The sequence below is a fragment of the Xenopus tropicalis genome, chromosome 2, assembly GCF_000004195.4.
Source record: "Xenopus tropicalis strain Nigerian chromosome 2, UCB_Xtro_10.0, whole genome shotgun sequence".
In the NCBI taxonomy this organism is placed as follows: Eukaryota; Metazoa; Chordata; class Amphibia; order Anura; family Pipidae; genus Xenopus; species Xenopus tropicalis.
In genome coordinates, this window is record NC_030678.2 from 101354911 (window position 1) to 101380826 (window position 25916).

At 38.7% G+C, this 25916-nt stretch overlaps 1 protein-coding gene across 1 annotated transcript in view; it reads left to right on the forward strand.

The window, feature by feature from the left end:
- Positions 1-25916, forward strand: part of zzef1 (zinc finger, ZZ-type with EF-hand domain 1) — a 100812-nt gene that overhangs the window by 13754 nt on the left and 61142 nt on the right. Inside the window, exons 8-25 of the mRNA XM_012957555.3 lie at positions 239-417; positions 955-1053; positions 3551-3642; positions 8276-8421; positions 12436-12547; positions 12831-13046; positions 14055-14149; positions 14287-14432; positions 15131-15264; positions 15669-15739; positions 17209-17323; positions 17762-17921; positions 18169-18290; positions 18375-18497; positions 21763-21932; positions 22014-22095; positions 23750-23951; positions 25730-25875. Coding sequence (XP_012813009.1) covers positions 239-417; positions 955-1053; positions 3551-3642; positions 8276-8421; positions 12436-12547; positions 12831-13046; positions 14055-14149; positions 14287-14432; positions 15131-15264; positions 15669-15739; positions 17209-17323; positions 17762-17921; positions 18169-18290; positions 18375-18497; positions 21763-21932; positions 22014-22095; positions 23750-23951; positions 25730-25875 — 2410 coding nt within the window. The remainder of the gene's footprint in view (positions 1-238; positions 418-954; positions 1054-3550; positions 3643-8275; positions 8422-12435; positions 12548-12830; positions 13047-14054; positions 14150-14286; positions 14433-15130; positions 15265-15668; positions 15740-17208; positions 17324-17761; positions 17922-18168; positions 18291-18374; positions 18498-21762; positions 21933-22013; positions 22096-23749; positions 23952-25729; positions 25876-25916) is intronic.

Consider the following 25916-nt stretch of genomic DNA (forward strand, 5'->3'; position numbering starts at 1 on the left):
TTATGTGACTGTGTCTGATTGTGGGGTATTCAGTTTAGGAGCTTATGAGAAGTTTTTTAAGGAAAAATCAGTACAGGTATGGGATCCCTTATCTAGACATCTGTTTAGAGCAGTAGGTTAAATTATTATTGTTTATGAAAAATGATGACTGTAACCAACAAGGGTGTGGATAGAGTGCTGCAGGTTACCCACTCTGATCCTGTAATATAATTAGCCGTATATTATTGTTCTTTTTAAGCTGCTGCCCTACACCAGAAGTAAACCTTGACCTTCTAGCATTTGCATTAGCTAGAGGAAATGTTGCAAAGGTCATTACTGCTCTTTGTTCCATCATGGAACATGTGGATTTGCAGTACAAAGCATGTGCTCTCATCTCGTCTATGGAATCTGTTCGAATGAATCTGCTGTATAAATATGGTAATGTACAACCATATGGATCTAGAAGTGATATTGACATTGTGTCTCTTTAGTTTTTATATACTGGTATGTGGTATTTCTGCTTCTATTTTTTAAAGTGTCTTTATTTTGGGGGGAAAAAATTTTAAATATGTTAATTTGGTTCTGTCCTGTAGTACAAATAACAAAATGTTGCCAGGATAGCACAAACCCATTATGTAGATTGACTCTGTTTTAATAGATTAGTGTTATGCAAAACTAACCAATTTTTACCTGGATTTAAATGGAGAGTTTCCAAAGTCAAAAACAAAACCGCAATGGCACAAAACCTTAATGTTTTTAAACTTCCCAGAAGTAATTGCTAGTCTCATGGAGTTAAAAATGAAGATAGTCTGCAAACATGAAAGGTTTATATTCACATGGGCAACTGTTCATGATTTACATTACAATGGTTGCCCTCACTTACTAGTAATGTATTGGTATTTACTACATGTTGATGAGAAATTAAAGTATTTTACATATGTATTACTAATAATTGTATGGTATTTACTAATACAGCAAAACCATTGCAATTTACTCTAATTGCTTGTGACGTCAAGGGCAAGGAGGATAAGTCTGGACCAGAAAACCTATTGGTGGAGCCTTGGACTGGAGATGGTATGTGCTGTACTCGTGTATATATATACCTAGAAATACTCTCTGGAAATTCAAGTGCCTCCATAATATTCATATATAGAGGCACAGAACTGGTTTAATTTTTCCATCTTAAAGGACATGTAAAGCCTACATTTGCCTACAATGTATATCAGTTGGGCACATCTCCCGCACTCAAATGGCATCATTTGTACTGCACATATCCCCTCTTGGCAATCTGAAGGATTTTCTTTACCTATTATATGTGATGCATGCACAAATGTCAGCAGTGCTATTTATCCCAGTCCTAATCCAAGGGCTAATGAATTTGAATTGTGTTTTCAAGGAGTTTTTATATGTATTGTTGAATATTATAAGCACTCTTGTGCTGGGATCAATTTTCTCCTGCATTATCATTATTATGTATATTTAAAGTATACACCCTTGTGTTGAATATGTTGGCTATTTGTAAATCTGTGTTATTGATGATGACAATAGTATACTTTGCCTCCTAAGAATGAGGATTTGCAATATTTTTATAAAATGTATCTTTACATTTACTACAACAACCTCCAAAACACACCTCACCATTGAAATCATTTGCTTATGCACATTTTCGTCTGATTTTGAATGCACTTCCTGTGTGAACTGGGCCACATGTTGAATTATTTATTTATTAGCCTATATGTAGCTCAGAAACATTTGCACTGTTCAGAGTTCATACCAGCCCCTGGTGGAGTTTTCAGTCTAAGGTCTCTATCACATTCACACATCACACCAGTTTCATGAGGAGCCAATTAACCTGCTTGTATTTTTTTTGAATGGTGGAAAAACCCAATCAAACATAGCAAGAACATACTGACGTACTTTCTGATGGTGCCTATGTTGAATCAAACTTAGGACCCAAGAATTGCATGTCAGAAGTGCTAACTGAATAGCCATCCTGGTGTTGTAAAGTCTGCTTAGATTGCAGCTGACAAATCTTGTCTGAAGATACCACCTACTGGGGTATGTCAGCACTCACTTCCATTTAAATCCAACTTGCCTGTTGGCCAAAGCAACTAAATTACCAAAATGCCATATTTCACCCATCTATACATTATTTATTTAAAATCAAGCATCCTGAAAGTTGTAATTGAACAGTGCATACCTTAGATATCCCTGATTGTATAGAGAAATGCTCTTGTAAGTTCTGTAGAGTGATTAAACTGACACACACACACATAAGTAAAAATAAATATTAGAGATTTATTGATACTTAGCACTGATTGCTGAGGGACCCTGTCCACCTTATGGCTCAGCAGCAATTCCAACAAAACAAGACACCAGGCACTTTGACTTCGGCCTGGACTTCAAAGTGCTTTCCCCCCTAACCCAGCTTTATATATGCTTCCCCCCACACAGAATACAATAAAAGTATACATCTTATCAGCTAGCATACTATATATATGGTAAAATACAGCATTATTGAATATACCTTAGCAGTTATCATACCATATATGGCAAAGATCAAGCATTAAAAGTGTCAAATTCCTTGTCTTGCTAAAAGCTCTAAAAGTGCCATCTTTAAGGTGTTGTTCTGTTCTCTCTATCTTCTGCTCTGTGAATCTACTGTTTTCCTTATACTTATAAACCGTCAGTATCACAGTTCCTGCTCTGTGTATTATTTTTCATTTAATTTTTTTTGTTTTATTTTTAATTTGAAAACAACATACAATCACAGAATTAATTTTCAACTCTGTATTGCCTGCATTATACACACGGCATCAAGGGTGGGTCTTTGTATCATCTTTTAGTTTGTAAATAACATTTTGTAATGCCCTGTCAACTTAAGAGGATCACAGGGCTGTGTTGTCCTTCAGAGTGGGGGGTTAAGGTGGCCATACATGGTCTGATCTGCTCATTTGGCAAGGTTGCCAAATGAGTGGACAGTCTGCCATTATGCCTACCTACGGTAGGTTATATCGATCAAGTTCGATTGGATCAAATTAAAACTGCAATTATATGGGCCGTTGGACCCAGGACCACATCAACTAGCCAATACGGTTCCCGATCCAAAAGGAAAATCATACTTGGCCAATTGAGATCTTTTTATTTTAGGGGCAGGCCCAATCAGACTGCCAAATCAGTCCTAATGGACCTGAATCAGCAGCTGAGATCTGTCTGTATGCCCACCTTTAGTCAGCAATTTTAAAAGGGTGGTGTCGGGCATCTAGTGGTTTGAGTGCCTCTGAAAGTACTATATCTCACCTGGGTCCCCAGACTTTGTCAAAGTTGTTGGTCGCCCCTCTGATATCATATGTAGGTTTGTAAAGGGGGATTATTTTTAGTTTCTTAATAGATTTATATAACCAATATTTCACTATTTTTAACCTTTTGTAGGTTAAATCACAACTTGGTAAGAACAGGGAGAGAGCATGTGGGTAATCTATCTGGTTATCTAGTTACGGTATACTGAGTTATCAGTAGCTGCAAGGTTGCCTGCATGTCTTAAAATTTTTTTAATATTTTGTTTTTCAAGGCTTCCTCACAGAGACAGGGAAAACAAGAGCTAGTGTTATCCTTTCTTCTGATACTGAATCTGCCTTTCAAGTTACACAGATGAGGATACGAGTGAGTGCCATTTTCAGAGGGCTGCAAAGTTGTATTATTGATATTATTGTATAGATTGTGTTACATTAATTTTATTGTGTATGCAGTTACAAAATGTAAGCAAGAATAGGGGTACAATTAGTGTAAATTAAGCAGTCGGAATTTCAGTACACAGTCTGTTAGAAAGAGGAAACAAATAAAAATGGGAGAGGAAAAGTACTTAATTTAGGAGAATGTTGTAGCAGAGAAAAACGAATGCTTCCTCTAACAGGTGATTCCTAAGGGCTCTGGCACACGGGGAGATTAGTTGCCTCGCGAGGCTTTTTCGGCGATTTGCGCGAAATCGTGCCGCCGCGTGTGCCATCCCACCGGCGACTTACATTTTCGCCGGTGGGATGGCAGGGGAAGGCAACTCGGGGAGATTAGTCGCCCGCGAACAGGGAGTTTTGTCGCGGGCGACTAATCTCCCCGTGTGCCAGAGCCCTAAAAGGCTTGAGTACAGGGCTGGTGTAGGAGTTTGTCTAATGGTGAAGACACATGGAGCTACTAGTAGCAGCTACTTGTCATTGCTACAGAAATAGACAATGCTGATCATTTATTGATAATTGTCTCAATGTGTGTTTTAGCAGAGGCAATTCTCAGTATTGTCTGAGGAAGGGTGTTTTCTGGCATTTAGTAGCTGTGAAAAGTAGCTGTTACATAGGGTTGAGAAAAGACCAGAGTCCATCAAATTCAACCCTTCCAAGAAAACCCAGCACACACAACATATACTTACCAATCTATACTATCACATACATAAACTATATATACCAAAATCAATACTAAGGGGCTGATTTACTAACCCACGAATCCGACCCGAATTGGAAAAGTTCCGACTTGAAAACGAACATTTTGCGACTTTTTCGTATGTTTTGCGATTTTTTCGGATTCTTTACGAATTTTTCGTTACCAATACGATTTTTGCGTAAAAACGCGAGTTTTTCGTATCCATTACGAAAGTTGCGTAAAAAGTTGCGCATTTTTCGTAGCGTTAAAACTTACGCGAAAAGTTGCGCATTTTTCGTAGCGTTAAAACTTAACGCTACAAAAAATGCGCAACTTTTCGCGTAAGTTTTAACGCTACGAAAAATGCGCAACTTTTTACGCAACTTTCGGAATGGATGCGAAAACTCGCGTTTTTACGCAAAAATCGTATTGGTAACGAAAAATTCGTAAAGAATCCGAAAAAATCGCAAAACATACGAAAAAAATCGCAAAATACCGATCATTACGAAAAAAACGCAATCGGACTCCATTCGACCCGTTCGTGGGTAAGTAAATCAGCCCCTAACTGTAGATTTTAGTATCACAATAGCCTCAGATACTATGCTTGTTCAAGAACTCTTCCAAGCCCTTCTTAAAGACATTAACAGAATCTGCCATTACAACATCACTAGGAAGGGCATTCTACAGTCTCACTGCCCTCATCAGGGAAAACCATTTATGCTGTTTCAAATGAAAGTTCTGTCACTCTAATCTAAAGGGGTGGTCTATGGGAAAAAATTACATCCGCTATCTGTCTATAATCCCCTCTAATGTACTTGTACAGAGTAATCATGTCCCCTCGCAAGCGCCTTTTTTCCAGAATAAACAACCCCAACCTTGACAATCAAACCTCATAGTTTAAATCTTCCATCCCCTTTACCATTTTAGTTGCACATCTCTGCACTCTCTGGAACTGGAACCCAAAACTGCACTGCATACTCAGGGTGAGGCTTTACCAGGGACCTATAAAGGGGCAAAATTATGTTTTCATCCCTTGAGTCAATGCCCTTTTTTTATACAAGACAGCACTTTATTTGCTTTTGGAGCCACAGAATGACACTGCCTGGAATTAGACAGCTTGTTATCAACAAAAATCCCCATAACATTCCCAATGAAGTATACCCCCAACACACTACCATTTAGTGTATAACTTGCATTTATATTATTTCTACCAAAGTGCATAACTTTGCACTTGTCAACATTGAACCTCATTTTCCATTTTGCTGCCCAGTTTTCCAATTTTATCAAATCGCTCTGCAAAGTGGCAGCATCCTGCATGAAACTTACAGCTTTGCACAAATTAGTATCGTCAGCAAAAATATAAGCAGTACTTTCTTTTGCAAAATCTAAGTAGATGACATCCACTGCCATTCCAGCATCGAGGTTTCTGCTCACCTCCTCATAAAAGGCAATTAAATTAGTCTGGCAAGATCTTACACATAAAACCATGCTGGCACAAACTTATAGTTCATTGTGATTTGCAGTTGTATTCAAGTACCCTATCCCTTATTACCCTTTCCAAAAGCTTTCCTAATACTGATGTCAGACTAACAGGCCTATAGTTTTCAGGCTGGGGACAGGATCCCTTTTTAAATAATGGCACCACATTAGCAGTTCGCCAGTCTCTCGGCACCATGCCAGAGAGGTTTGGCAATCACAGCACTAAGCTTGTTTAAAACCCTGGGATAAATACCATCCGGTCCTGGACTTTTGTTTACCTTTACATGTTTGTCTCTTCTGAATTTCCTCCTGAGTGACCCATGCATCAGTAGTTTTATCACTAGAATTGGGTCTATTAAAAGAGAAGCCTTCATTTGTTGTCTCCTCAATTGTAAAAATAAGAGTTCAGTATTTCTACTTTTTCCCTGGTCGCATAAACCAACTGACCCCCCTGTGATTATTAGGGTTTCACCCCTTCTTGCTTCATTTTTTTACAATTTACATATTTAAAAAATAATTTTGGATTCATTTTACTCCTTGCTGCAATACCCCTTTCCATCTCTATTTTAGCTTGCCTGATAGCTTTTTTGCATGCTTTATTTGCTTTCTTATACCTAATGAAAGTTGAATGCTTTAAAAGCATGTTTTTCTTACAAACCTCCACACTAACACTTTTTTTTCAGCCATTAAGGTTTTGATTTGTGAGGCCTTTCTTTGCTTACAAGGGGAATATACTGATCTGTATACTTGCTAACAAGGTTTTAAAGATATTCCTTTTTCCTTCTGTGTTTAACCCTGTGAAAAGGCTGCACGTCTAAAATTGAGTGTTATAGTTACTCCCTCCCTAGAGCTGTCTCTGCAGCATTATCTCAAAGGAGACCATGTTGTGATCACTGTTACCTAAATGCTTACCCACAGAAATGATGAGATGAGTTCAGTATTATTAGATGTCACCACAGCTTTAAATCTATCTTAATATAAAGACAAACCCCTCCGCCCTTTTTAATCCCTGTGTCATTCCTAAAAAGGGTGTAACCATTTAAATTCACAGCCAAGTAGCATGTTTCATCCCATCAGGTCTCAGTGATACCATTTAATTAATAATTTTCAGTACATGCAACATATGGCATCTCTCCTAATTTACCTGACAAGCTTTGTGCATTAGCCATCATGCAGTGGAGATTGCTACTTCTCCCTCTGATACCTTACATTAGGTAACGGAGAGTTAGATCTAAGATCAATATTAGGCTGTTTCCCTTGTAACAGTGGAAGCTCCTTAGCTGGTAAACTTGCTAATACCACTGCCCCCTCTACACTAGCTCACCCACTTCCCCCACTCCGCCCCTTGCCTAGTTTAAACACTCCTCCTGCCTCTTAGCCATTCTCTCCCCTAGCACAGAGGACCCCCTTCCATTGAGGTGCAATCCGTCAGTTATATAGATTGTACCCCAAATAATAGTCAGTCCAGTGCTCTAGGAACCCAAACCCTTCCTTCCTACACCAAGACTTAGCCACGCTCCCTATGCTCCCACTGTCTCCCTAAACTTGCACGTGGCACCAGCAAAACTTCAGAAAAAAAATACATTGGAGGACCTTTCTTTATTCTTAGATCCTAGATCCCTGAACTCACTTTTCAAGGTCCTCCTCCTACCATAAATTTTTTCATTATTACCAATATGTACTAAGTTGGGTCATGCACAGCCCACCCAATAAATTGTCAATCCAATCAACCACATGCTGAACCCTGGGACCAGGAAGACAGCAAACCGTTCGGCTGTAGTGATCCGGACAACAGATTACTCTGTTAAGTTTCCTAATAATTGAATAAATTGAATAGTAGTTCCAGTGGCGCACTGGGAGATTAGTCACCTGCGAAAAATTTATGCTGTTGCGGGCGACTTATGTCCTCGAAATGCCATTCCGTCAGCAAGAATGTAAATCAAGGAAAGGAAACTTCGGGCGACTTTGAAAAACCGAAGCGACGTGTATGCCATCACATCAACGATTTACATTCTTGCCGGTTGGATGGCATTTCGGGGAGATTAATCTCCCGCAGTAGCGAATATTTATTGCAGGTGACTAATCTCCCCGTGTACCACTGCCCTAATGCAAGATGGAAGAGCCAAGAGGCAATCACGAGAAAAGGTTTTATGTTTTATGTCAGGCTCTTTTGGCCTGAGCTTCAGAAATTCCTGTGTACTGATAATAATATAATGATAAATAGCATCTCAAAAAATTAGAGTTTCTCACCACTGAACTTTCATATGATCACATGCTAGTTCTGTAAGTTTTATTCTGATAACCTTTTAAAATGTTGGTATGGGTAGGAGGCAGTAGTTTGGTGTATTACACATTCTATATGAGGATCATGTTAGTATAGGTATATATTAATGATATATTTTATCTCTAGGTGCGAAGAGGAGATATTGGTGCCAAATGTGGCTTGATATTTGCTTATAATTCTTCTGAAAAATTTCATGCAGAGGAACACTTTAGGAGATTCGAAAAATATGACGCATGGAAGCTACCTGAATTCAAACAGTTTGTGAAAGAAAGGTAAAAGACTTTTTTTTATATTTTCTCCTTAAACACACCTCTGTAGCATCTCTCCTCCAGTGGATCAGCTTCGTTTCTGTTCTTTGTATGTTCTCTGTTCAAGATGGGGCCTTTCCAGTGCTTTAAGGGGAAGAATTATTTTCTTCATGTACCCTTTGGCCTACCTTAGGTTGTTCATCTTTGCGAACCTAATTTTACAATATGACTGTAGTTTATTTATAACCTTTTGAATGTAGCATCATTAAAATTTGCAGCAAAAACACATCTTTTACCTATCCTTACATTGCATCTTTCAGAGTGCTTACTCTGAAAAGTGCTGAAAGGGAGGAGCTTAGCTTTGTCTGTTTGAGTGGGTCATGTGGTCACGTCATGACACTGCAGCTTCACCGCATTTAATTTTTTCATCTGTACACATTCCTTTTCCACATCCCTTCCCCCCCACCTCATTTGGAGCAGCTTGGATTGCTTAAATAATACTGTCACCTGCCTGCAAGAAAAGATGTAGCTCTCATCTCTGATCATGCCATTTTTATCACCCTGCCTAATCTGCCTATAATAGAAATCTTTTGCCTGCAGCTTGGGACGCATGATTTTCTAAATGATGTGATCCAAGCTGCTGAGTGCTGAGCGTAGTGCTGTGTGTAAAGCCAAGTGGTATTAACTTGTGAAAATTGCAGGTTTGAACTGCGGGCATCATCTGACCTGTGGACTTCAGATTTCTTTTAAGGGCAGGTTAGGCAGGAAAACAGTCAAGGGTGACTATTGGCCACAACACAGCAAGAAAAATAGCCCTGTACTGCTTGGCGAAATTAATGCTCAACTGTCCTGTGTGCTGGGAAAGGGAGAGCCAATCGCAATACAAACACGCAAATTCACGCGGAAGGGACCTGCATGCGCAGAACACTTTGCTTGGAATGCCCTTACACTACGTTAAAGGACAAGGAAAGGCTAAGTATAATAAGGAGTTCAGGCAAAGGCATACCTCATTACAGGCTGTCAGTGTAGTAATTTCACTGAAGCGTGCCCCTGTTTAAAAGATCCTTAGCCGTTGATTCCCCAAAAGCTGGAAGAATAGAACGAGCACTACCCAGAAGTCACTGCGATGCTCTCAAGACCAAGACTGAGACGTGTGCACAATAGCTATTGTAACCCTTTCTTGGTACATTCACTTATATATATGGGCTGTTTGTTCAGGAGATGTGTATTCTCAAAGAATTTGATACTGGGAACTGGGAACAGCGCAGTGCCTCCACCTAGTGGACACTGAGGAACACACCTCACTAGGAAATAATCACACACAGGTTTGGCAGAAATGTTAAACTTTATATAACTGTTGGAGTTGGAAGTTAACACTTTATGTATAACTGATTTTCCTGCTCTGAGGAACCCATGTAGTTTATCCACAGCTGGCACCGACAGTCTCTATAGATGCCCAATCCCCACTTGGATCCGGATAAACCACAACCCTTAGGTTAGTTCAGTCCCTTCCCCAAGAGCTCTTTAGTCCCCCCAGGTAGCGCTACCTGCCCCAGAGTACCTTCCCTTTATAAAGGTGGCTGCTCCCACGTAGCAGGCAAACGAACAATACCTGTTCACAGCAGGGGACACACACTAGAGACACCACAGAGGACTGATTCCTTCCTGGCAGCCCAGCAGACTTTTATTCTTTCAAGTCTAACACACAATATGGCTGCTCACACTGTATCTCTTTCAACTCTGGAAAACAACAGCAGGGGCTCCCTTTATAAACTGCTGGGCCCGCCCCTAGATTTTTGGCTCCAAAGCTTAGGCACACCTCTCCCAGACGTGCACTGGGGCAGCCAGCCAACCGGATCACAGACTGAGAAACAGGGGACAGGGTTCTCTGATCCCCTACACTATTATTCCAGTTCAGCGCATGCGCACATTATTAGTTTTGTGAGCGTGATTTTGTCCCCTTCAGCCAGCACTATTTCTGGAACAAGCACAGGAAAGTTTGCACGTGCACTGATGAACGCGAAGGACGCACATGGTGACGCAATCCTGGTAAAGATGGCGAACGCAACCTTCTATTAGAGCAAATAACTACACAGAGTGATTATTCTCTTTACAGACAGGTTTTTCTGAATAAAAAGATAGCGGTCTTTGTAAAAGCAGGCTTTCCTTGTACTTTTAGTTAAATAGCAGCACACTGCTTTAATTTAGGGGTATATTTATCATACTGTGTAAAAAGTGGAGTGAAGCATTACTGGTAATGTTGCCCAGGGCAACCAATCAGCAATTAGATTGGATGCTATGAGCAACATCACCGGTGATGTTTTACTCCACTTTTTACACAGCATGATAAATATACCCCTAAGTGTTGAAAGGGTTGGTGACCCCTATTAGGGCAGCATGTACACATACCTGCTATTGAAAAGAACAGTTCTTTACAGGTGATTTTCTTTAAATCTGTAGCAAACTAAAAATGGCAATATATTTGAAATCTGCATTCATTTACATTGTTTACTAAATGGAAGATTTATGAAAGTGAACAACCTCTTGAAAGGACATGCAATGTCTACATTTGCCTACAATGTATATCAGTTGGGCATGTCTCTCCCACCCAAATGGCATCATTTGTACTGCATATATCCCCTCTGCTTGCTGGAACCATCCCATTTTCCTAAAGCAAATAGCAGCTTTCACCCAGTGGCCATTTTTCCTCTGATACATAATCAGATAGATTTAAATCTGCAAACAGCATACACACACAGACCCTTAATCAGCATACATTTAATCAAGAATGCAGGCTCACACAGGCAGAACTGTCTTTGATAAAAGTTCTGCTTTGTTTGAGCTGAGCTCAGGAGAAGAGGTTAGGAGAAAAAAATTGAAGCAGACAGCTAGAGCTAAATTTCTATGGGAACCAGCAATGCCATCTCTTTACTGGCTGCTAGACTGGAGGGCGTGTTTAGTAATCTGAGCTTAGAACAATTGAGCATGTCGGACAAGCCACAAATCAAAGCAAATTCCCGAGGGGGAGCCGAGTGGGTTACAGGAGGAGAAGGAAATCTAAGTCATCAAGGGAATGCTGCAGCCTTACTATTAACCTCTGGACAACCAGTGTGGCAGGTATTGAAAAATTTCAAGGAGGCTGTTCACTGATTTTTGTGTGTGGGATTTGCATGTCCTTTAAGGGTATATGTAGCTTGTATGTATTTAAATTCCAAGTGCATAGTATTACATCAACACTGAATTTTATCTAAAACATAAATTTTAGATAAGATAAGATTTTGTCAGTTGTGTCCTTGGCAAACACAGATGCATTGCTTTTTGTTCCTCCTAGTCATTAATGAACATTAAATACAGAACTTTGTAGCACTTTACTTACAATCCTTCTTCAGTTAGAGAATGAATAATTGACAGCTACTTTTTAAATACAATCCTGTACCCAGAGATTTCAAAAGCTTTGGTAGCCCATTAGGCAGATGGCCCACAGAGTTAGTTGCACGTGATAGATCTCTGCTACCACGGGCGACTAACAGCTCTGAAATGCCTTTCTGCTGGTAGCAATAGGAGTCGCTGGTGCAAAGGCCAAGGCATTGCTTCAGCTTTCCAAAGTTATGCGTAGTCTTTTCCACCGGAGACTCTTATTTTTGCCGGTGGAAAGGCATTTTGGAGAGGTCAGTCGCCCGCAGTAGCAAAGATCTATCACAGGTAACTAACTCGCTCCCTTAGCTGCAACTCGACTATCCGACTTCCTGCAGAATAAAAAGCAGTCACATTGCTTTCATTACATTCCTTCATGCGCCATGCTGATTACTAGTAATACCATCTCCAGCATATAATCTTGCAACAATACCAGCCCTACCGTTAGTAGCTAACAGATAACATGCAGATCCACTTTCATTTTAAAATGTGACTTTATGAATAATGTGTTTTTAAGTAAATTTGAAGCCTTAAGCGTGTGTTTTTTTTAATGTATTTATTTAAAATGGATGTTCACTTTTATATTCTTTTTAATTTGAATTCTCAGTGGTTTTGACTTTGCAGGACTAAGAAGCCGGACATAGAACTTGGAGAGAATGATCCTGTAGCTTGGTTTGAGCTGGAGGAGGAGTGGGATGAGGTGGACATTCAAATGCAGCAGTGCAAAACTGCCAAGGTAACTCACCATGTTTGAAACACATAAAGAGTAATAACCCTGTAAGAGCGCTGCATTTGCAAATTTGTGTGTGTGTGTGTATATATATATATATATATATAATATATATATATATATATATATATATATATATATATATATATATATATGTATTGTGTATAAGTAGAACATTTCACTTTACTAAAGGGTGTCATACTTACAAACTGTAGGTTATATAATTAAGTTTATGTGTGTAACTTTTCTAATGGCTTTTAACATCTTTTTTTGTTTGTTTTTCTGCTAGTATTGGATGGTGAAATTCCTTTGTGCTCGGGAAGAAACAGCAGAGCGTTTGGGAGTCCAAGGCCTTAGTTCTTATGGATACCTAAGGAAACTGGACGAAGAGAGCAAAGTTAATATAATGTGCCTGCAGCACAAAGAAGTTGCAAAAGAGAGTGTGTGCGGGATGACTTTAGTTCTTAAAACGTTGCTTTTTATCCAGCAACTTGCACATGACATGGTAAGCTACAGCCATAACTATAGAGCTCTATTTCAGAGGTTTCCAAACTTTGGAGTTGGCTCACTAAGGGTAATCGCACAAGTAGTGCTCTTCCACCTGCGATTGGTGTCTTACTCATTTTCCTAAGATCATGTTGGATCAGCCTATTAAAAGGTATTTTGATTGAGGAGCTTCAGCGGAAAGAATTGCTCCATTTACTGCCACAGAAATGTGCAGGCTAACGATAAGAAAACAAATTTATTTAGGCATAATATAAAGGATAAGCAAACCTTTTATTTTAAAATTCCCTAAAATTACTCTAAACAGCCTCCAGAATAACATAACTTTCTCCCTGCATTCAGATTTGTTTTGTTTCTCTATTACAAGCAGCTGAACTGCAGCTCTTAATGACTTCTTTGTCTAGGGAGTAGCCCCTCCACTTTTGCTTTCTGAGCACTCCTCTCTCAGAGTATGATGACCTCAAAGAGGTGTCTACTGGGCACAGTAGGCAACTCTTGAGGTCATCATAGTCTGAGAGAAGGAGTGTTCAGAAAGCAAAAGGGGCTGAACTTCACCTTATACAAGGAAGTCCGTAAAGGAGCTGTAGTTGAACTGGCTGTAATAAAGAAACAAAATAAATCTGCAGGGAGAAAGGTATGTTACTCTAGGTGCTGTAGAGAAAAAAAAAAAAAGTTTACTTATACTTTAAAATTGGTCTTTTAGCTTTCACATAACAATATTACCTGGTTGTCTTGGTCCTTTACCACAGCAACTTAAAACCAAGTTGACTGTGTTCATTCAAGTTAACTGAATTTGCCTTTTTACTGCATGTGATACTGTACAGTGAAAAGCATTGGAAACATCAGCACATTAAACCCATGGATCTTACTAATGATTGGCTTGAGCTGCTCTTTGTCAGTGACAGTGGTTTTGAATAAAGGGTTTCCTTGCTATATAAATAAATTAATGTAAATTGCATGTTGCTGTGGATTGTGTATATGCAGACATTACTAACAGTATTTTCTGCAGGAGAAAGAAAACCGCTCGAAATACAAGCCGCTCCTTGACTTTTCTGGCCTAGATTTGCAGCTTCTTTGGCAGTTTTACAAGAAACTGGAAGACAAGTAAGTGTCCATTTCAATACAAAAGTTCCATGCCACCTCCTGGTGGCAGTGAACTCTGTACTGTTGAGCACGCTATATAGAAGCGCAGCTTAGTCAATGGCATTTTAAAGAACTGTATTTTAACATTTTTCACTTAGCCCAAGAGAAGAATATGTTTTCATCAAGACTGTTGTACTTCAGTTGCTGCAGAGCTGCTCCAGTGTAATCACCACTAGAAAACTGGCTCAAGATGAAAGCAACGATTTTCATTGTTCTCAGGAATTATATAAACATCTTTGTAATGGTAGGTTTTCACAATTATGTTAGCTTTTTCATTGACAAAATTGGGTAATACAAAATAGCATGTGGCTTCATTTTGAAATTGTGCAAAATTTGTGCTTGATGTCCAGTGTTATGTCTGGCAAACTCAGCTTCAGATGAATCAAGTAAAGAAACTGACTATTCATGCATACCTTCCTTACACAGTTTAATTATTTAATGTCAGTGCATTGCAGCACTTAATACTAAAGGACTACAATGCAATGCAATAGCTACAAAGGGCTCCTCACTAAAGATGATTATTCAAAATGCAAAAATGTCATACCTAATGAACAGACAGTAAATGCATTAGCCTCTCCTGTGTAGCCATGGGGGCAGACATTTAATAAGGAGAAAAGACACAGTAGCATATTCGGTAAGTATTGAGTACATCTTTTCTTTTCACTGATATGTTTTTTATATCAAATAATACAAATATACAATATACAGCATTCTCTTTATGTATTAAACAGTACGCACTAGGCATCAAATGCCTCCCATTTTAATTCAATAAAGGTAAAGTTCCTGTAAACATTTCTCAAAATTCTGTACCAGTTTGAGGCAGTGCAGTTCAGAGCACTTAAAAATTGAAATAATAATACATACTTCCCTGCACTCTGAGTTTGCATTTTTCATTCAGAACAAAAATGCAGAAGAAATGAATGCTTTTATCTGTTCTTGCAGCACTGGATAACATGGACAGCACATCTTTGCCTTCAAGCATACTTAAACAGGAAATTACCAACACTTTACTAAATGGAGCTGCTATATTTTTTCCTGATCGCCTATCCCGGCGGGAAAGACTGTTCTCACTAATGGTAGGTGTAAGATTCCTAGTTTTTAAATACAAAGTTGTGTGTGAGCGTGTGTTAGTCTGGACCTTATGCAGAAATACGGTTTATGTGTCTGAACCCAGGCCGATGCAGTGCTTAAGGACAGCGGTACACGGGGAGATTAGTCGCCTCGCGACTAATCTCCCCGCAATGCCATCCCACTGGCAAGAATGTAAATCGCCGGTGGGAGTGGGATGGCATTGTGGGAAGATTTGGTCGCCGCCAATTTATCGCAAATTTATCGCGGCCAACTAATCTCCCCGTGTATCACTGCCCGAGTGCACAGGATTATTTGCCTTTGTTTATATGCAGACTGTGTGTGGTTAAATTGCACTTTAATCCTATCCAATTTACTCATTGTTTTGACTCTCTTTAATATGTTTACTTAGAGGAGCATCACTGAAGAGGAGCAGCCACTGTCAGTGCGCATTACTTTTCAATCCCTATGTTCTTACTTCAGGTAAGACTTTGTCAGTTGGTGGGCTACATGTATAGCCTTTTATGTGGAGACCACAGTTATCCTACAGAGCAGAATAGCCCGTCTGATTGCCTGAGTACCGTATATACTCGAGTATGAGCTGATCCGAATATAAGCCGAGGTACCTAATTTTACCAAGGAAAACTGAAAAAACTTATTGACTCGAGTATAAGCCTAGGGTGGGAAATGCAGCAGCTACTGCTAAGTTAAAATAATCAAATAATTAATAAAAGTACAGTCAGCGTGACACCCTGTGAACACTACATGTAATAGAAATACCCCTGCACTAGCTTATTTTAGTCCCAGGCTGATGTAGCCCTAGGTAGACGAGTAAGGGAACAATATTTAAATGATTTTTTAGTAGATTTAAGAAATGGAGATCCAAATTACAGAAGGATCCCTTATCTGAAAAATACCAGGTCTTGAGCATTCTGGATAACAGGTCCCATACCATGTACACTGCTAAAATCATTTGTAATCCCCAAAACAGCAATGAGACGTCTGGACTGGTACTGGCAAAGAGATAAACTGGAAACAGAGTTTTTTAATCAGCCTGTGAGACGTTTAAAATAGGATAGCCCTAAAAAAAAAGTGTGATTAAATAGGCACTTGGGATTCCCTAGAAAAGCAAAAAGATCAATGTATTTTCTCTGCAGGAACAAACAAAGCCCCAGAAATATATCTCTTTCATACAATATATCTCTTTATCTTTGAAATCCATTACCTTTGTGCTGTGCGGTACACTGTTTGGTGGCAGGGACATTATATACGGTACATCATCTCGGCTTTCCAAAAATGATCTAATTCTTGGGCTCTCCCTTGAAAATAGTATATAAAAAAATTGACATGCCCATTCCTGTTAATGCATACTGACTAGTGCATATAATTGTTACCGTTAGAGATATAGGACACTCTATTCTCTTATTTAACTGCCTATTGACTCTTGCCTATTCTGTGTATGCACATCCCCATGCAGACCCCCCCTCCCTTGATTTCTGTTAAAGTTAGCCTTTGTTACAACTATCTTGGCCTTGAGGGCAGAACCACCTGTTTTGGCATTAAAAGCAGTTATGACCTTTGAAGTGACTTCCTTTTACTCCATGAAACTGCTTGTACATGTATTTCCCATGTAAACCCTGTGATTTATGTATTTAGCACTCTGACTCTTGTTAAGCTCAGAATCCACAGCGCTTGTGTAAAATAAACGTTCTGAATTTCTCTAACATTGTTATGTGTTTTTTTTGTAATTTTAAGACTTGTGGGAATAGCTTTTCCTGTCTGCTAGGTGGCTTGTGTATTTTACAAATTTAGTCTGGTAAAGTGCAATTGGTATTTCCTAGGGCTGGGTTGCCAGCCTCTTCATAACACACAGGTTGAATATGGGGAATTTAAATCATTAGTGCATGTTGTCCTATTATACCTGTTATAAAACTGAGTTCTTTTCTTTATAGTGAACAAGACCCAGGTGGACCTCTGTTACTTCCAGAAGCAGAACTGCCTGCTGATTTTGACATCAGTCAAGCTCTCTCTGTTATGGACAAACTACTTTTGATGGTTATAAGAGAGGTATACCCCATTTGGTGGTTTCTAGGGATATGGATAAAGCATTGATACAAATTATTAAACAAATAAACCTTTATACCAAGTTCTGTTTTATATATATCTTGATACTGCCACTTATCTCATAGTAGACATCAGTAGATGAATAGCATATGTAACAGCCGATCACATTGCTACTGATCCATTACGAATTCCTACGGCTCGGACTCCAAAACTTTTACAAAGATATAAACTCCTTACCTGTTCAGGGTAGTGCAATGCATGTCTTTTTAAATAAGTAGATAATAAATAGTATTTGTTTTAAACATATCTGTGCATTTTTGCCACCTTGTGCTCTGTTTTACACATAAGTATTATTTCCTTGATGACTTATAACTAGAAAGTATCTCAGATGGCATTAGTGCTGATGCTAATTTTTCCTGTTGTTTTCTTCTTGCTTTACAGAGTAAATTGTTGGTTGTGGATGCTACCCAAGGAGAATGCAGCTCTGTTCTCCATTCTTTATTTTGGGCCGTGCAAGGGAGCCTCTTTTCCTGGTGTTACTCGCAGTTAAAAGGGAATGACCCAGTCTGGCAGGTTAAAGCTAGAGAATTGCTTGTTCAGTGTGAGTATTCTGTTTAATGTATTTTTATATGACTACTTTAGAATTTGAAAATAAAACTTCTATGCATTTTAATATTGACAGAAAAAAGTACTGTTAATGTACAAAGAGCATTTTTCAGTAGTAATGAGAGGCCTTGTTTTGTAGCTGCTGGGACTAAACATTTCCCGCATCCCTTTTTAACAAACTCTGATGTATGATTTAAAAAAAAAAATAAATACCCATATAATTGTATTTATTTATATTTTAGATGTTGAACTTTTTCTTATAAAAATGAAAAATATTTTGGAATGTCTGCTTGTCAAATGCAGCGGAAAGGAAATAACAGAAAAGTTAAGCATTTCTGTCTTTGGTATGGCTACAAGACAGCTGGTAAGAAATCCAAAAAAATAGCCTTTGCACTTTTATGTTTTTTTTTAATTAATGTATTTATGGTGTTTTGTTCTCTTTGGACAGATGACCTTTATGCTGGAGTTTTGTTCACTTGATATCCCACACTGTTCTTTATTACAAAGCTTCAGTACCCTCACCGAACTCTTAAAGAAACTATGTGGAAATCTGGGTAAAAGTACATACAAGGTGATACATCATAATATGTCTTCAAGCATGGTGAATAACTTAACACTAAAAAAGTCTTAATCTAAAGTTTGATAATGGAAATCAAGTTTACCATTTCCTATAGCACTGATTTAAAAATAAGACATTTAAGAGCGATTAAAACAATAGGGTATCTCCTATGAATGCTTTCGTACCGGTTAGAATGTAAATTGCCAGTAGGAAAACACATGCGTTTCTTCGGCATTCCAAAGTCGCCAAAAGTTTCCTCCTTTGGGCGACTTCAGAATGCAGAAGCAAAACATATGTTTTTCTTCCTGTGATCAGCATTCTCGCCAGTAGAAAATAGTTCGCCAGTGCTAGAGGAGATTAATCGTGGGGCAATTAATCTCCTAGAGTGTTATTGGCCTAAAAGTCTATTCAACTATTCTGGCCATGTTTTTTAAAAGTGGTTAGTGTTTTGGTCACAGTTTAGCATCTTGTGTAAACTGAAAATAATCTTTAATAATTTGTGGGGAATCACTCTTTAGGTAGTAGCAGCAGCTCCTTTCATACAGATAAGAGACAGATTCACAGGGTTTCATAATGAACTCTGCGTGTGTATTTACTTAACACAACAATTTAGACAAGAAATGTGAGTTCATACAGCTGAGTTCTTAGTTATGAAAATATGTAGCAATGCTGATAAAGAATCTTCCTTCTAAAACAGTGGCGTAACAACTGCACGCCAGGCGCCCCCACAAAGAAATCACAGTATCCTTTTTACTATAGATGAGGTTAATCGGCCCACTGCTTCATAGAGGAATATACTGTACCTTCCTTTTATGATTTTCTCAGTCATGCTACACATTTAAGATGATTAATCAGAAAGTTAGTCAATCCACAATCTCGTATTATTTACTGCTAGCCACGGTATGAAAAGATATAACTGTAAGAGAGTAGTCCAAAAATTAGCACCAAGAAACTGAACATTTTTATTTACACCTACCGTATATACTCGAGTATAAGCCGAGTTTTTCAACACCAATAATGTGCTCAAAAAGGCACCCTTGGCTTATACACGAGCATATACGGGCGTGCCCTTGAGCGTACCATCGCTCGCACCCCCCCACCCCCGTGGACGTCTGTTCTGCCCGTTCGTGCTGCACGAAATAATAATAATAAGCAATATCACCATGCTTCACCCGACGCATCCTTGTTCAACCGGAGCATCCCTTTGTCGCGTACTCGCAAGACGCGACGTGTGTGCTGGGGCAGCGCATGGAGGGGGTGTGCTCGCGTGATATTGCTTTTATTTTTATTTTGCAAAGTACGAACGGGCAGGGGGGAGGAATGTGAGCGAGGGCAGCATAAAACATACCGTATATACTCACGCTCGTGTAAGTCTGCAGGGAGCGGGAGCGCTGCGCCGATCGAATACGAATGCTTACACGATGGAGCATGGATATGATACGGCACCTTCACCGTGTATGCTTTGTTGTGCCAAATGAAAGCAGCCTGTACATATATCCACTGATGCAATGTGAGTAGTATACTACTTCTTGGCCATTCTCCAGAGTAGATAAGAGAGCAGCTGGCAAGGGGGGATTTATAAAAACTATATAGGAAGCAGACACTGCTGTCGAGGCCCCAACCCTGTGATCTCTATGCAACTGTAAATAATGTTCGTCGGGTGGCCAAAGAAGCGCAAGTATATGCACTGATGCAATGTAAGTAGTATAGGGTTGAACTTAGGGCCCAGATTCAACACCTCTTGTTTAATATCTGGGCTCAGAAGTGTTTGGTGGGTTGCAAATAGGGTCAATGTCTCAGGGCCCTGCAGGTGGTAGGTAGGATTTTAGAAAGAGTAGTGAATTAAAGACATAATAGAGCAAGATGGGGTCAGTAGAGAAAGGTGGGGAGAGTAATACTAAGGGGCTGATTTACTTACCCACGAACGGGTCGAAATGAGTCCGATTGCGTTTTTTTCGTAATGATCGGTATTTTGCGATTTTTTCGTATGTTTTGCGATTTTTTCGGATTCTTTACGAATTTTTCGTTACCAATACGATTTTTGCGTAAAAACGCGAGTTTTTCGTATCCATTACGAAAGTTGCGTAAAAAGTTGCGCATTTTTCGTAGCGTTAAAACTTAAAAGGTGCAAAGTTTCGCGTAAGTTTTAACGCTACGAAAAATGCGCAACTTTTTACGCAACTTTCGTAATGGATACGAAAAACTCGCGTTTTTACGCAAAAATCGTATTGGTAACGAAAAATTCGTAAAGAATCCGAAAAAATCGCAAAACATACGAAAAAGTCGCAAAATGTTCGTTTTCAAGTCGGAACTTTTCCAATTCGGGTCGGATTCGTGGGTTAGTAAATCAGCCCCTAAGTGTTGGCCATAGGGGCTGCTGTAAGATGCTATAGACAGCCACTATTTATCAGGCTGGTGGGGGGCTGTTCACAGGGGGTCACGCTGAGTGTCCTTTTATTATTTATTTCATTATTGAAACTTAGCAGTAGCAACTACATTTCCCACCCTAGGCTTATACTCGAGTTAATACGTTTTTCCAGTTTTTTTAGGTAAAATTAGGTACCTCGGCTTATATTCGGATCGGCTTATACTCGAGTATATATGGTATATTATATTTATACCTTATTATCTTCCCATCACAGTAACTGGAAGAAGTATGCAAAACAAAAAAAAATACTCTGGAAGAGTATGCAAAACTGGGATAAACAAAAAAGATCAATATATAGGGTTGCCACTTCACCCCTTTTAATACCAGCCACATACTGAATTCACATCCTGCATGGGTTATAAGCAATTCATATAGATGCATGCTGCAGACTGAACGGATTAATGTGCAGCCATGCAGCATGCATCTAAATGAATTGCTGACTAGCCTTCCATGATGTGGATTCAGTATGTGTCTCAGGAGATTATACTGACATATTGTATTTATTTGGAAAGTTATTTGGTATAATAGTAAGCTTCTGTTGGGCTTCACTGAAACCAACCCTTGCTGGTAAGTTGAATAACTTTATTAGGATATAAATTTTTTTTTTTTTAAATCTGAACTACTTTAAATTTGCCTGTGCTGACCAACCATTGGTACAAATGATCATATATGTTGAAAGAGAACATTGCTGGCAGGTGATTATACTAGAAATAGAGTAAATACTTAAATGTGCAGTTCTTTCAGTATATGGTTTCTTTAATGTACATAGCCAGTTTATATACTGATGATATATTTTAAAAACACTGCAATATTTTTAAAATATACTGCAAATATGTGTCTGTTTTGTAGGAAGAGATGGAAAGTTGGAATCTGGTCCAGCAGCCAGTGGTGCTACAGACATGGAATATGGAGTCCCCACATAATTATGAGAACAACTGCCGTGACATAACAGTCTTCCTTTGCCCTGGCGCAACATATTTTGAAGTGGAATTTGATGACAAATGTGAAACAGAAAGAAGGTAATGTCTTATTACCTGAATAAACGACTATCTAGGTGGAACGCATATTAAGCAGTGATGTCAATGTTTGTGTTATTTCAGATACGATTACTTAGAATTCACTGATGCCAGAGGTGGTAAAGTTCGCTATGATCATAAAGTGGGCAGTGATAAATGGCCAAAGGTAGGTGGCATGAGTAGGTTCATCACCCTTTGCAGTGAGACCTATGAGTAGATTTCAGGAGAAGTCTGAACCATGCAACCACCACTCTTATCTTCCTGTATCGATAAGTGAAAGCTCTTAATATACATAGTGTAGAAAATATTTAAACAGCTAAATAGCTTTGGGATCAGGTCATGAACATATTGGCAACCTGCTATACACAGCCAAGCACAGGGAAACCTATAAGAAGTTACTGGCTTTGTAAAGTAGCAAAAGAGCCTATGGTGTCTACAGGCTTGGTGTTGGGTGGAGTATGCAAACAAAAGCAGTTGAATAATACAAAAAGCCAACAGGAGAGACAGATGGGAGTTGTAGTAGCAAACAGGAGTGATGGAAGCCTGAAATGGGAGGCATCAGGATGCATACTGGTAGAAGAGTGAGAATCATTAGATGGGACTGAAAATAATGTTCTGTATTGTTTGCAATTAGAAACAGTAAAACTTGAACTATGTAGGATAAACAAAGAGTTAAAAGGTTCATTTTTAGCATCAATGAACTTTGGGTTCATACTTTTATTAGGGCTTTTTCTTTGGAACACAAACTTATAAAATCTTTGCCTAAATCTAAAATGCAGGTAGCTGTATATACATGAGCTAATGGTAACGTTCACAACTGTACATGCATGATGTTTTAGGAAATGGTAAAATATAAGCTACAGTTGTGGAAAAATTTTTGTTTAGCATAAAAATGGGGTGTTCATCATGATTTCTAGGACCAGAAGCAGCTGTCTATGGATCTCAAATGAATTTTTATGCTTCCTGTTTTGTGTATGTCACTTGTCAACTTTTTCTACACAGACAAAAAAGCAATACAGGTATTGGACCCCTTATCCGGAAACCCATTATCCAGGAAGTTCCGAATTACGGAAAAGCCATCTCCCATAGACCCCATTTTAATCAAATAATTTACATTTTTAAAAATGGTTTCCTTTTTCTCTGTAATAATAAAACAGTACTTTCTACTTGATCCTAACTACGATATAATTAATCCTTATTGGAGGCAAAACAATCCTATTGGGTTTAATTACTGTTGAAATAATTTGTTGTAGGCTTAAGTAAGGAGATCCGAATTACGGAAAGACCCCTTATCCAGAAAACCCCAGGTCCCGAGCATTCTGGATAATGGGTCCCATACCAGTATAAATTGTTGTTTGTGGTCCTGACATAAGGTAAGCCTGTGGTGGCACTGAGCAAGCTGGAACTGTGGGAAAATCCTTTGGAGAGCTGTATCTAGCCTGCAAGACTTCTCATAGTAATAGAATTGGTACCCTGAAGAATAGGTATATAGGATACTCTTCATTCAATATACTTTTATATATATATATATATATATTTTTTTTTTTTAAATCCACCCCTGAAATCCTCTGTGTGGGACGTTAAAGGATGCTGCAGAATGCCACTTAGAACTTAGTCTGCAACCGAACAATAGCTTTCCCACAGGCAGCTATATAGAGCAAGTGTACATGAAATGAGAATTGTATTTAATTCGGCATTTAGAAACTGTTGCATAAAAGATGTGAATGACTTCACTTTTTATGCCTTTTGTATTCGATGAAATGGCCTTTTAAAGGTCCAAAAAAACCTTTCCTCAACACTTTTTTAACTGTACTTTGCAGAAAGTAACATTTAAGGCAGGCCCACAACTGCAGTTCTTGTTCTTCTCGGACAGCAGCAATAATGAATGGGGATACAAATTTACAGTTACAGCCTACGGCCTACCAGACATACCCCTCTCATGGAGTACAGACTTACAGCTACTTGTGGCTAGGTTGATGGGACGCCTGGCTTCCAGATGTTTGTCTTTAAAAAACATGTGTGGTAAGTTTGTCTAATTTTATCCTTTAGTAATGAGGTCAGGTGGATCAGGTTACTACAAAGTAGTATAAAAGCAAAGGATTCCTTTAAGTAACTGTGCTTATGCAGCTTATAGTTTATGTAAATTTGTCCTCCATTTCTGTAAGGCTACAGCTTGCAATCTGCCATATTCCAGGTGTTTGTTAGTTGTAGAACTCAGTGTGAGCTGTAAGTGTAGGTTTTTTATATGTTTATGAACATTACAAGGCTACATTACATTTGGATTTGGGTCATTAGGTTTCTGTTCTAAAACATTCATTGTGCATCAGTGAGTTAATATTACCTACAGTCTGGAGGCAGAGAAACACTATTGCTTTGACATACTTTGAATTATTTTTGGTTCCTGCGCTACTGCTGGTATGTGTGTATATTTTTATTTATATATCGCTACTTATGTACTCAGCACTGTACAGCAAAATAATAAATTATTAGAGCAAACTGTGTCATTACAATAACAGATACAAACAAATACAAAGTACAGTTGCATTAAAGGCTTACCAGATCGGGTACATTTTTGGTCTGTTCTCTGCTGGCCCAGGCTGCTGCATATTTCTTGGAAGAGGAGCATTGGCTTAGGGTTAAGAATTTAGCAGTTAGAATCACATGTTGGTGCTTTACAAACCATCATGCCCCAGTGATTTTGCTTTTGCCCCAAACACATTTCTCCGGCAGCAGACTTGACCGCAGAGGTGTCACTAACTGTCACAGGTGAGTAAAGTTGGATGGTGGGAAGTAATCTTTGTACATTTGTTAGAATGATGTGATGCACTGTTGCAGAATGACAACCCCTGAAAGGAGCAGGCATCTATATGCAGTGTCTAAATTTTAGTGCTACTTGTTAAACCTTCCAACCACATAAGTTTAGTGCAGGGCACTATATATATATATATATATATATATATATATATATATATATATATATATATATATATATATATATATATATATATATATATATATATATATATATATATATATATATATATATATATATATATATATATATTGAATGATTGGTCATTGATATGTTATTGCATTGGCTCAACTGTTTGGCTTAAAGGGGATGTCAAAAATAAAATTTGCTCACTGAAATAAAATATTCTAAGCAGCTTTCTAATGAACATTTTAAATTATTTGTAAATGTATTTGCTGTTTAAAAGTGTATTACTATCTGTCTGTCCCTGGGTGTCTAAAGCTGGCCATACGCGCACCGATAATATCGTACGAAACAGGGTTTCGGTGCGTGTATGGCGAGTCGACCAATATCACAGGAGGCTGCTGATATCGGTCGACTCGCTGATCGGCCAAGTTAAAAGATTTTGATCGGGCGCCTGATCAAAATCTGCCTTCAGGGCTAAATCGGCAGAAGGAGGTAGAAATCCTATTGTTTCTACCTCCTTATCTGCTGTTTCAGCCCTGAAGGTTAGTGGCGGATTTGGTGATCTTTTGTGTGACCGATGGTCGCACGAAAGATCGCAAATCGCCACGTGTGTGGCCACCTTTACTTTCACAAAGGTGTAGCAGAAGCCAGATGATCATGAAATCTGTCTTGGCTTGAGGAGAACTGCCTTATGTTACATTGTTCAGAACCAGACGAGAGAGAAACCAAAAATATACTGGTTGCATTTGCAGTTACATATACACATTATCCAATATTGGAATGTTGCTTAAAATTATTTCTTTATTAGGGATTTTTTTTTTTTGTAAAGCTAACAAATTTAATTCTTTTTTTTTTTTTTAAGAGCTGGGCTCTGTGGCTGAGTTACCTTTTGCAAAAGTGACATCCGTTGTCAGTTCTCCATTGTGGAAATCAGTCTTCCGGCATCAGATGGGCACAGATAATGAATTAAAGGCAGAATTGACATCCCTGCACCAAGGGAATAAAGAGGTATATTAATAATTTTATATTATTTTTTATTAACTTTAATA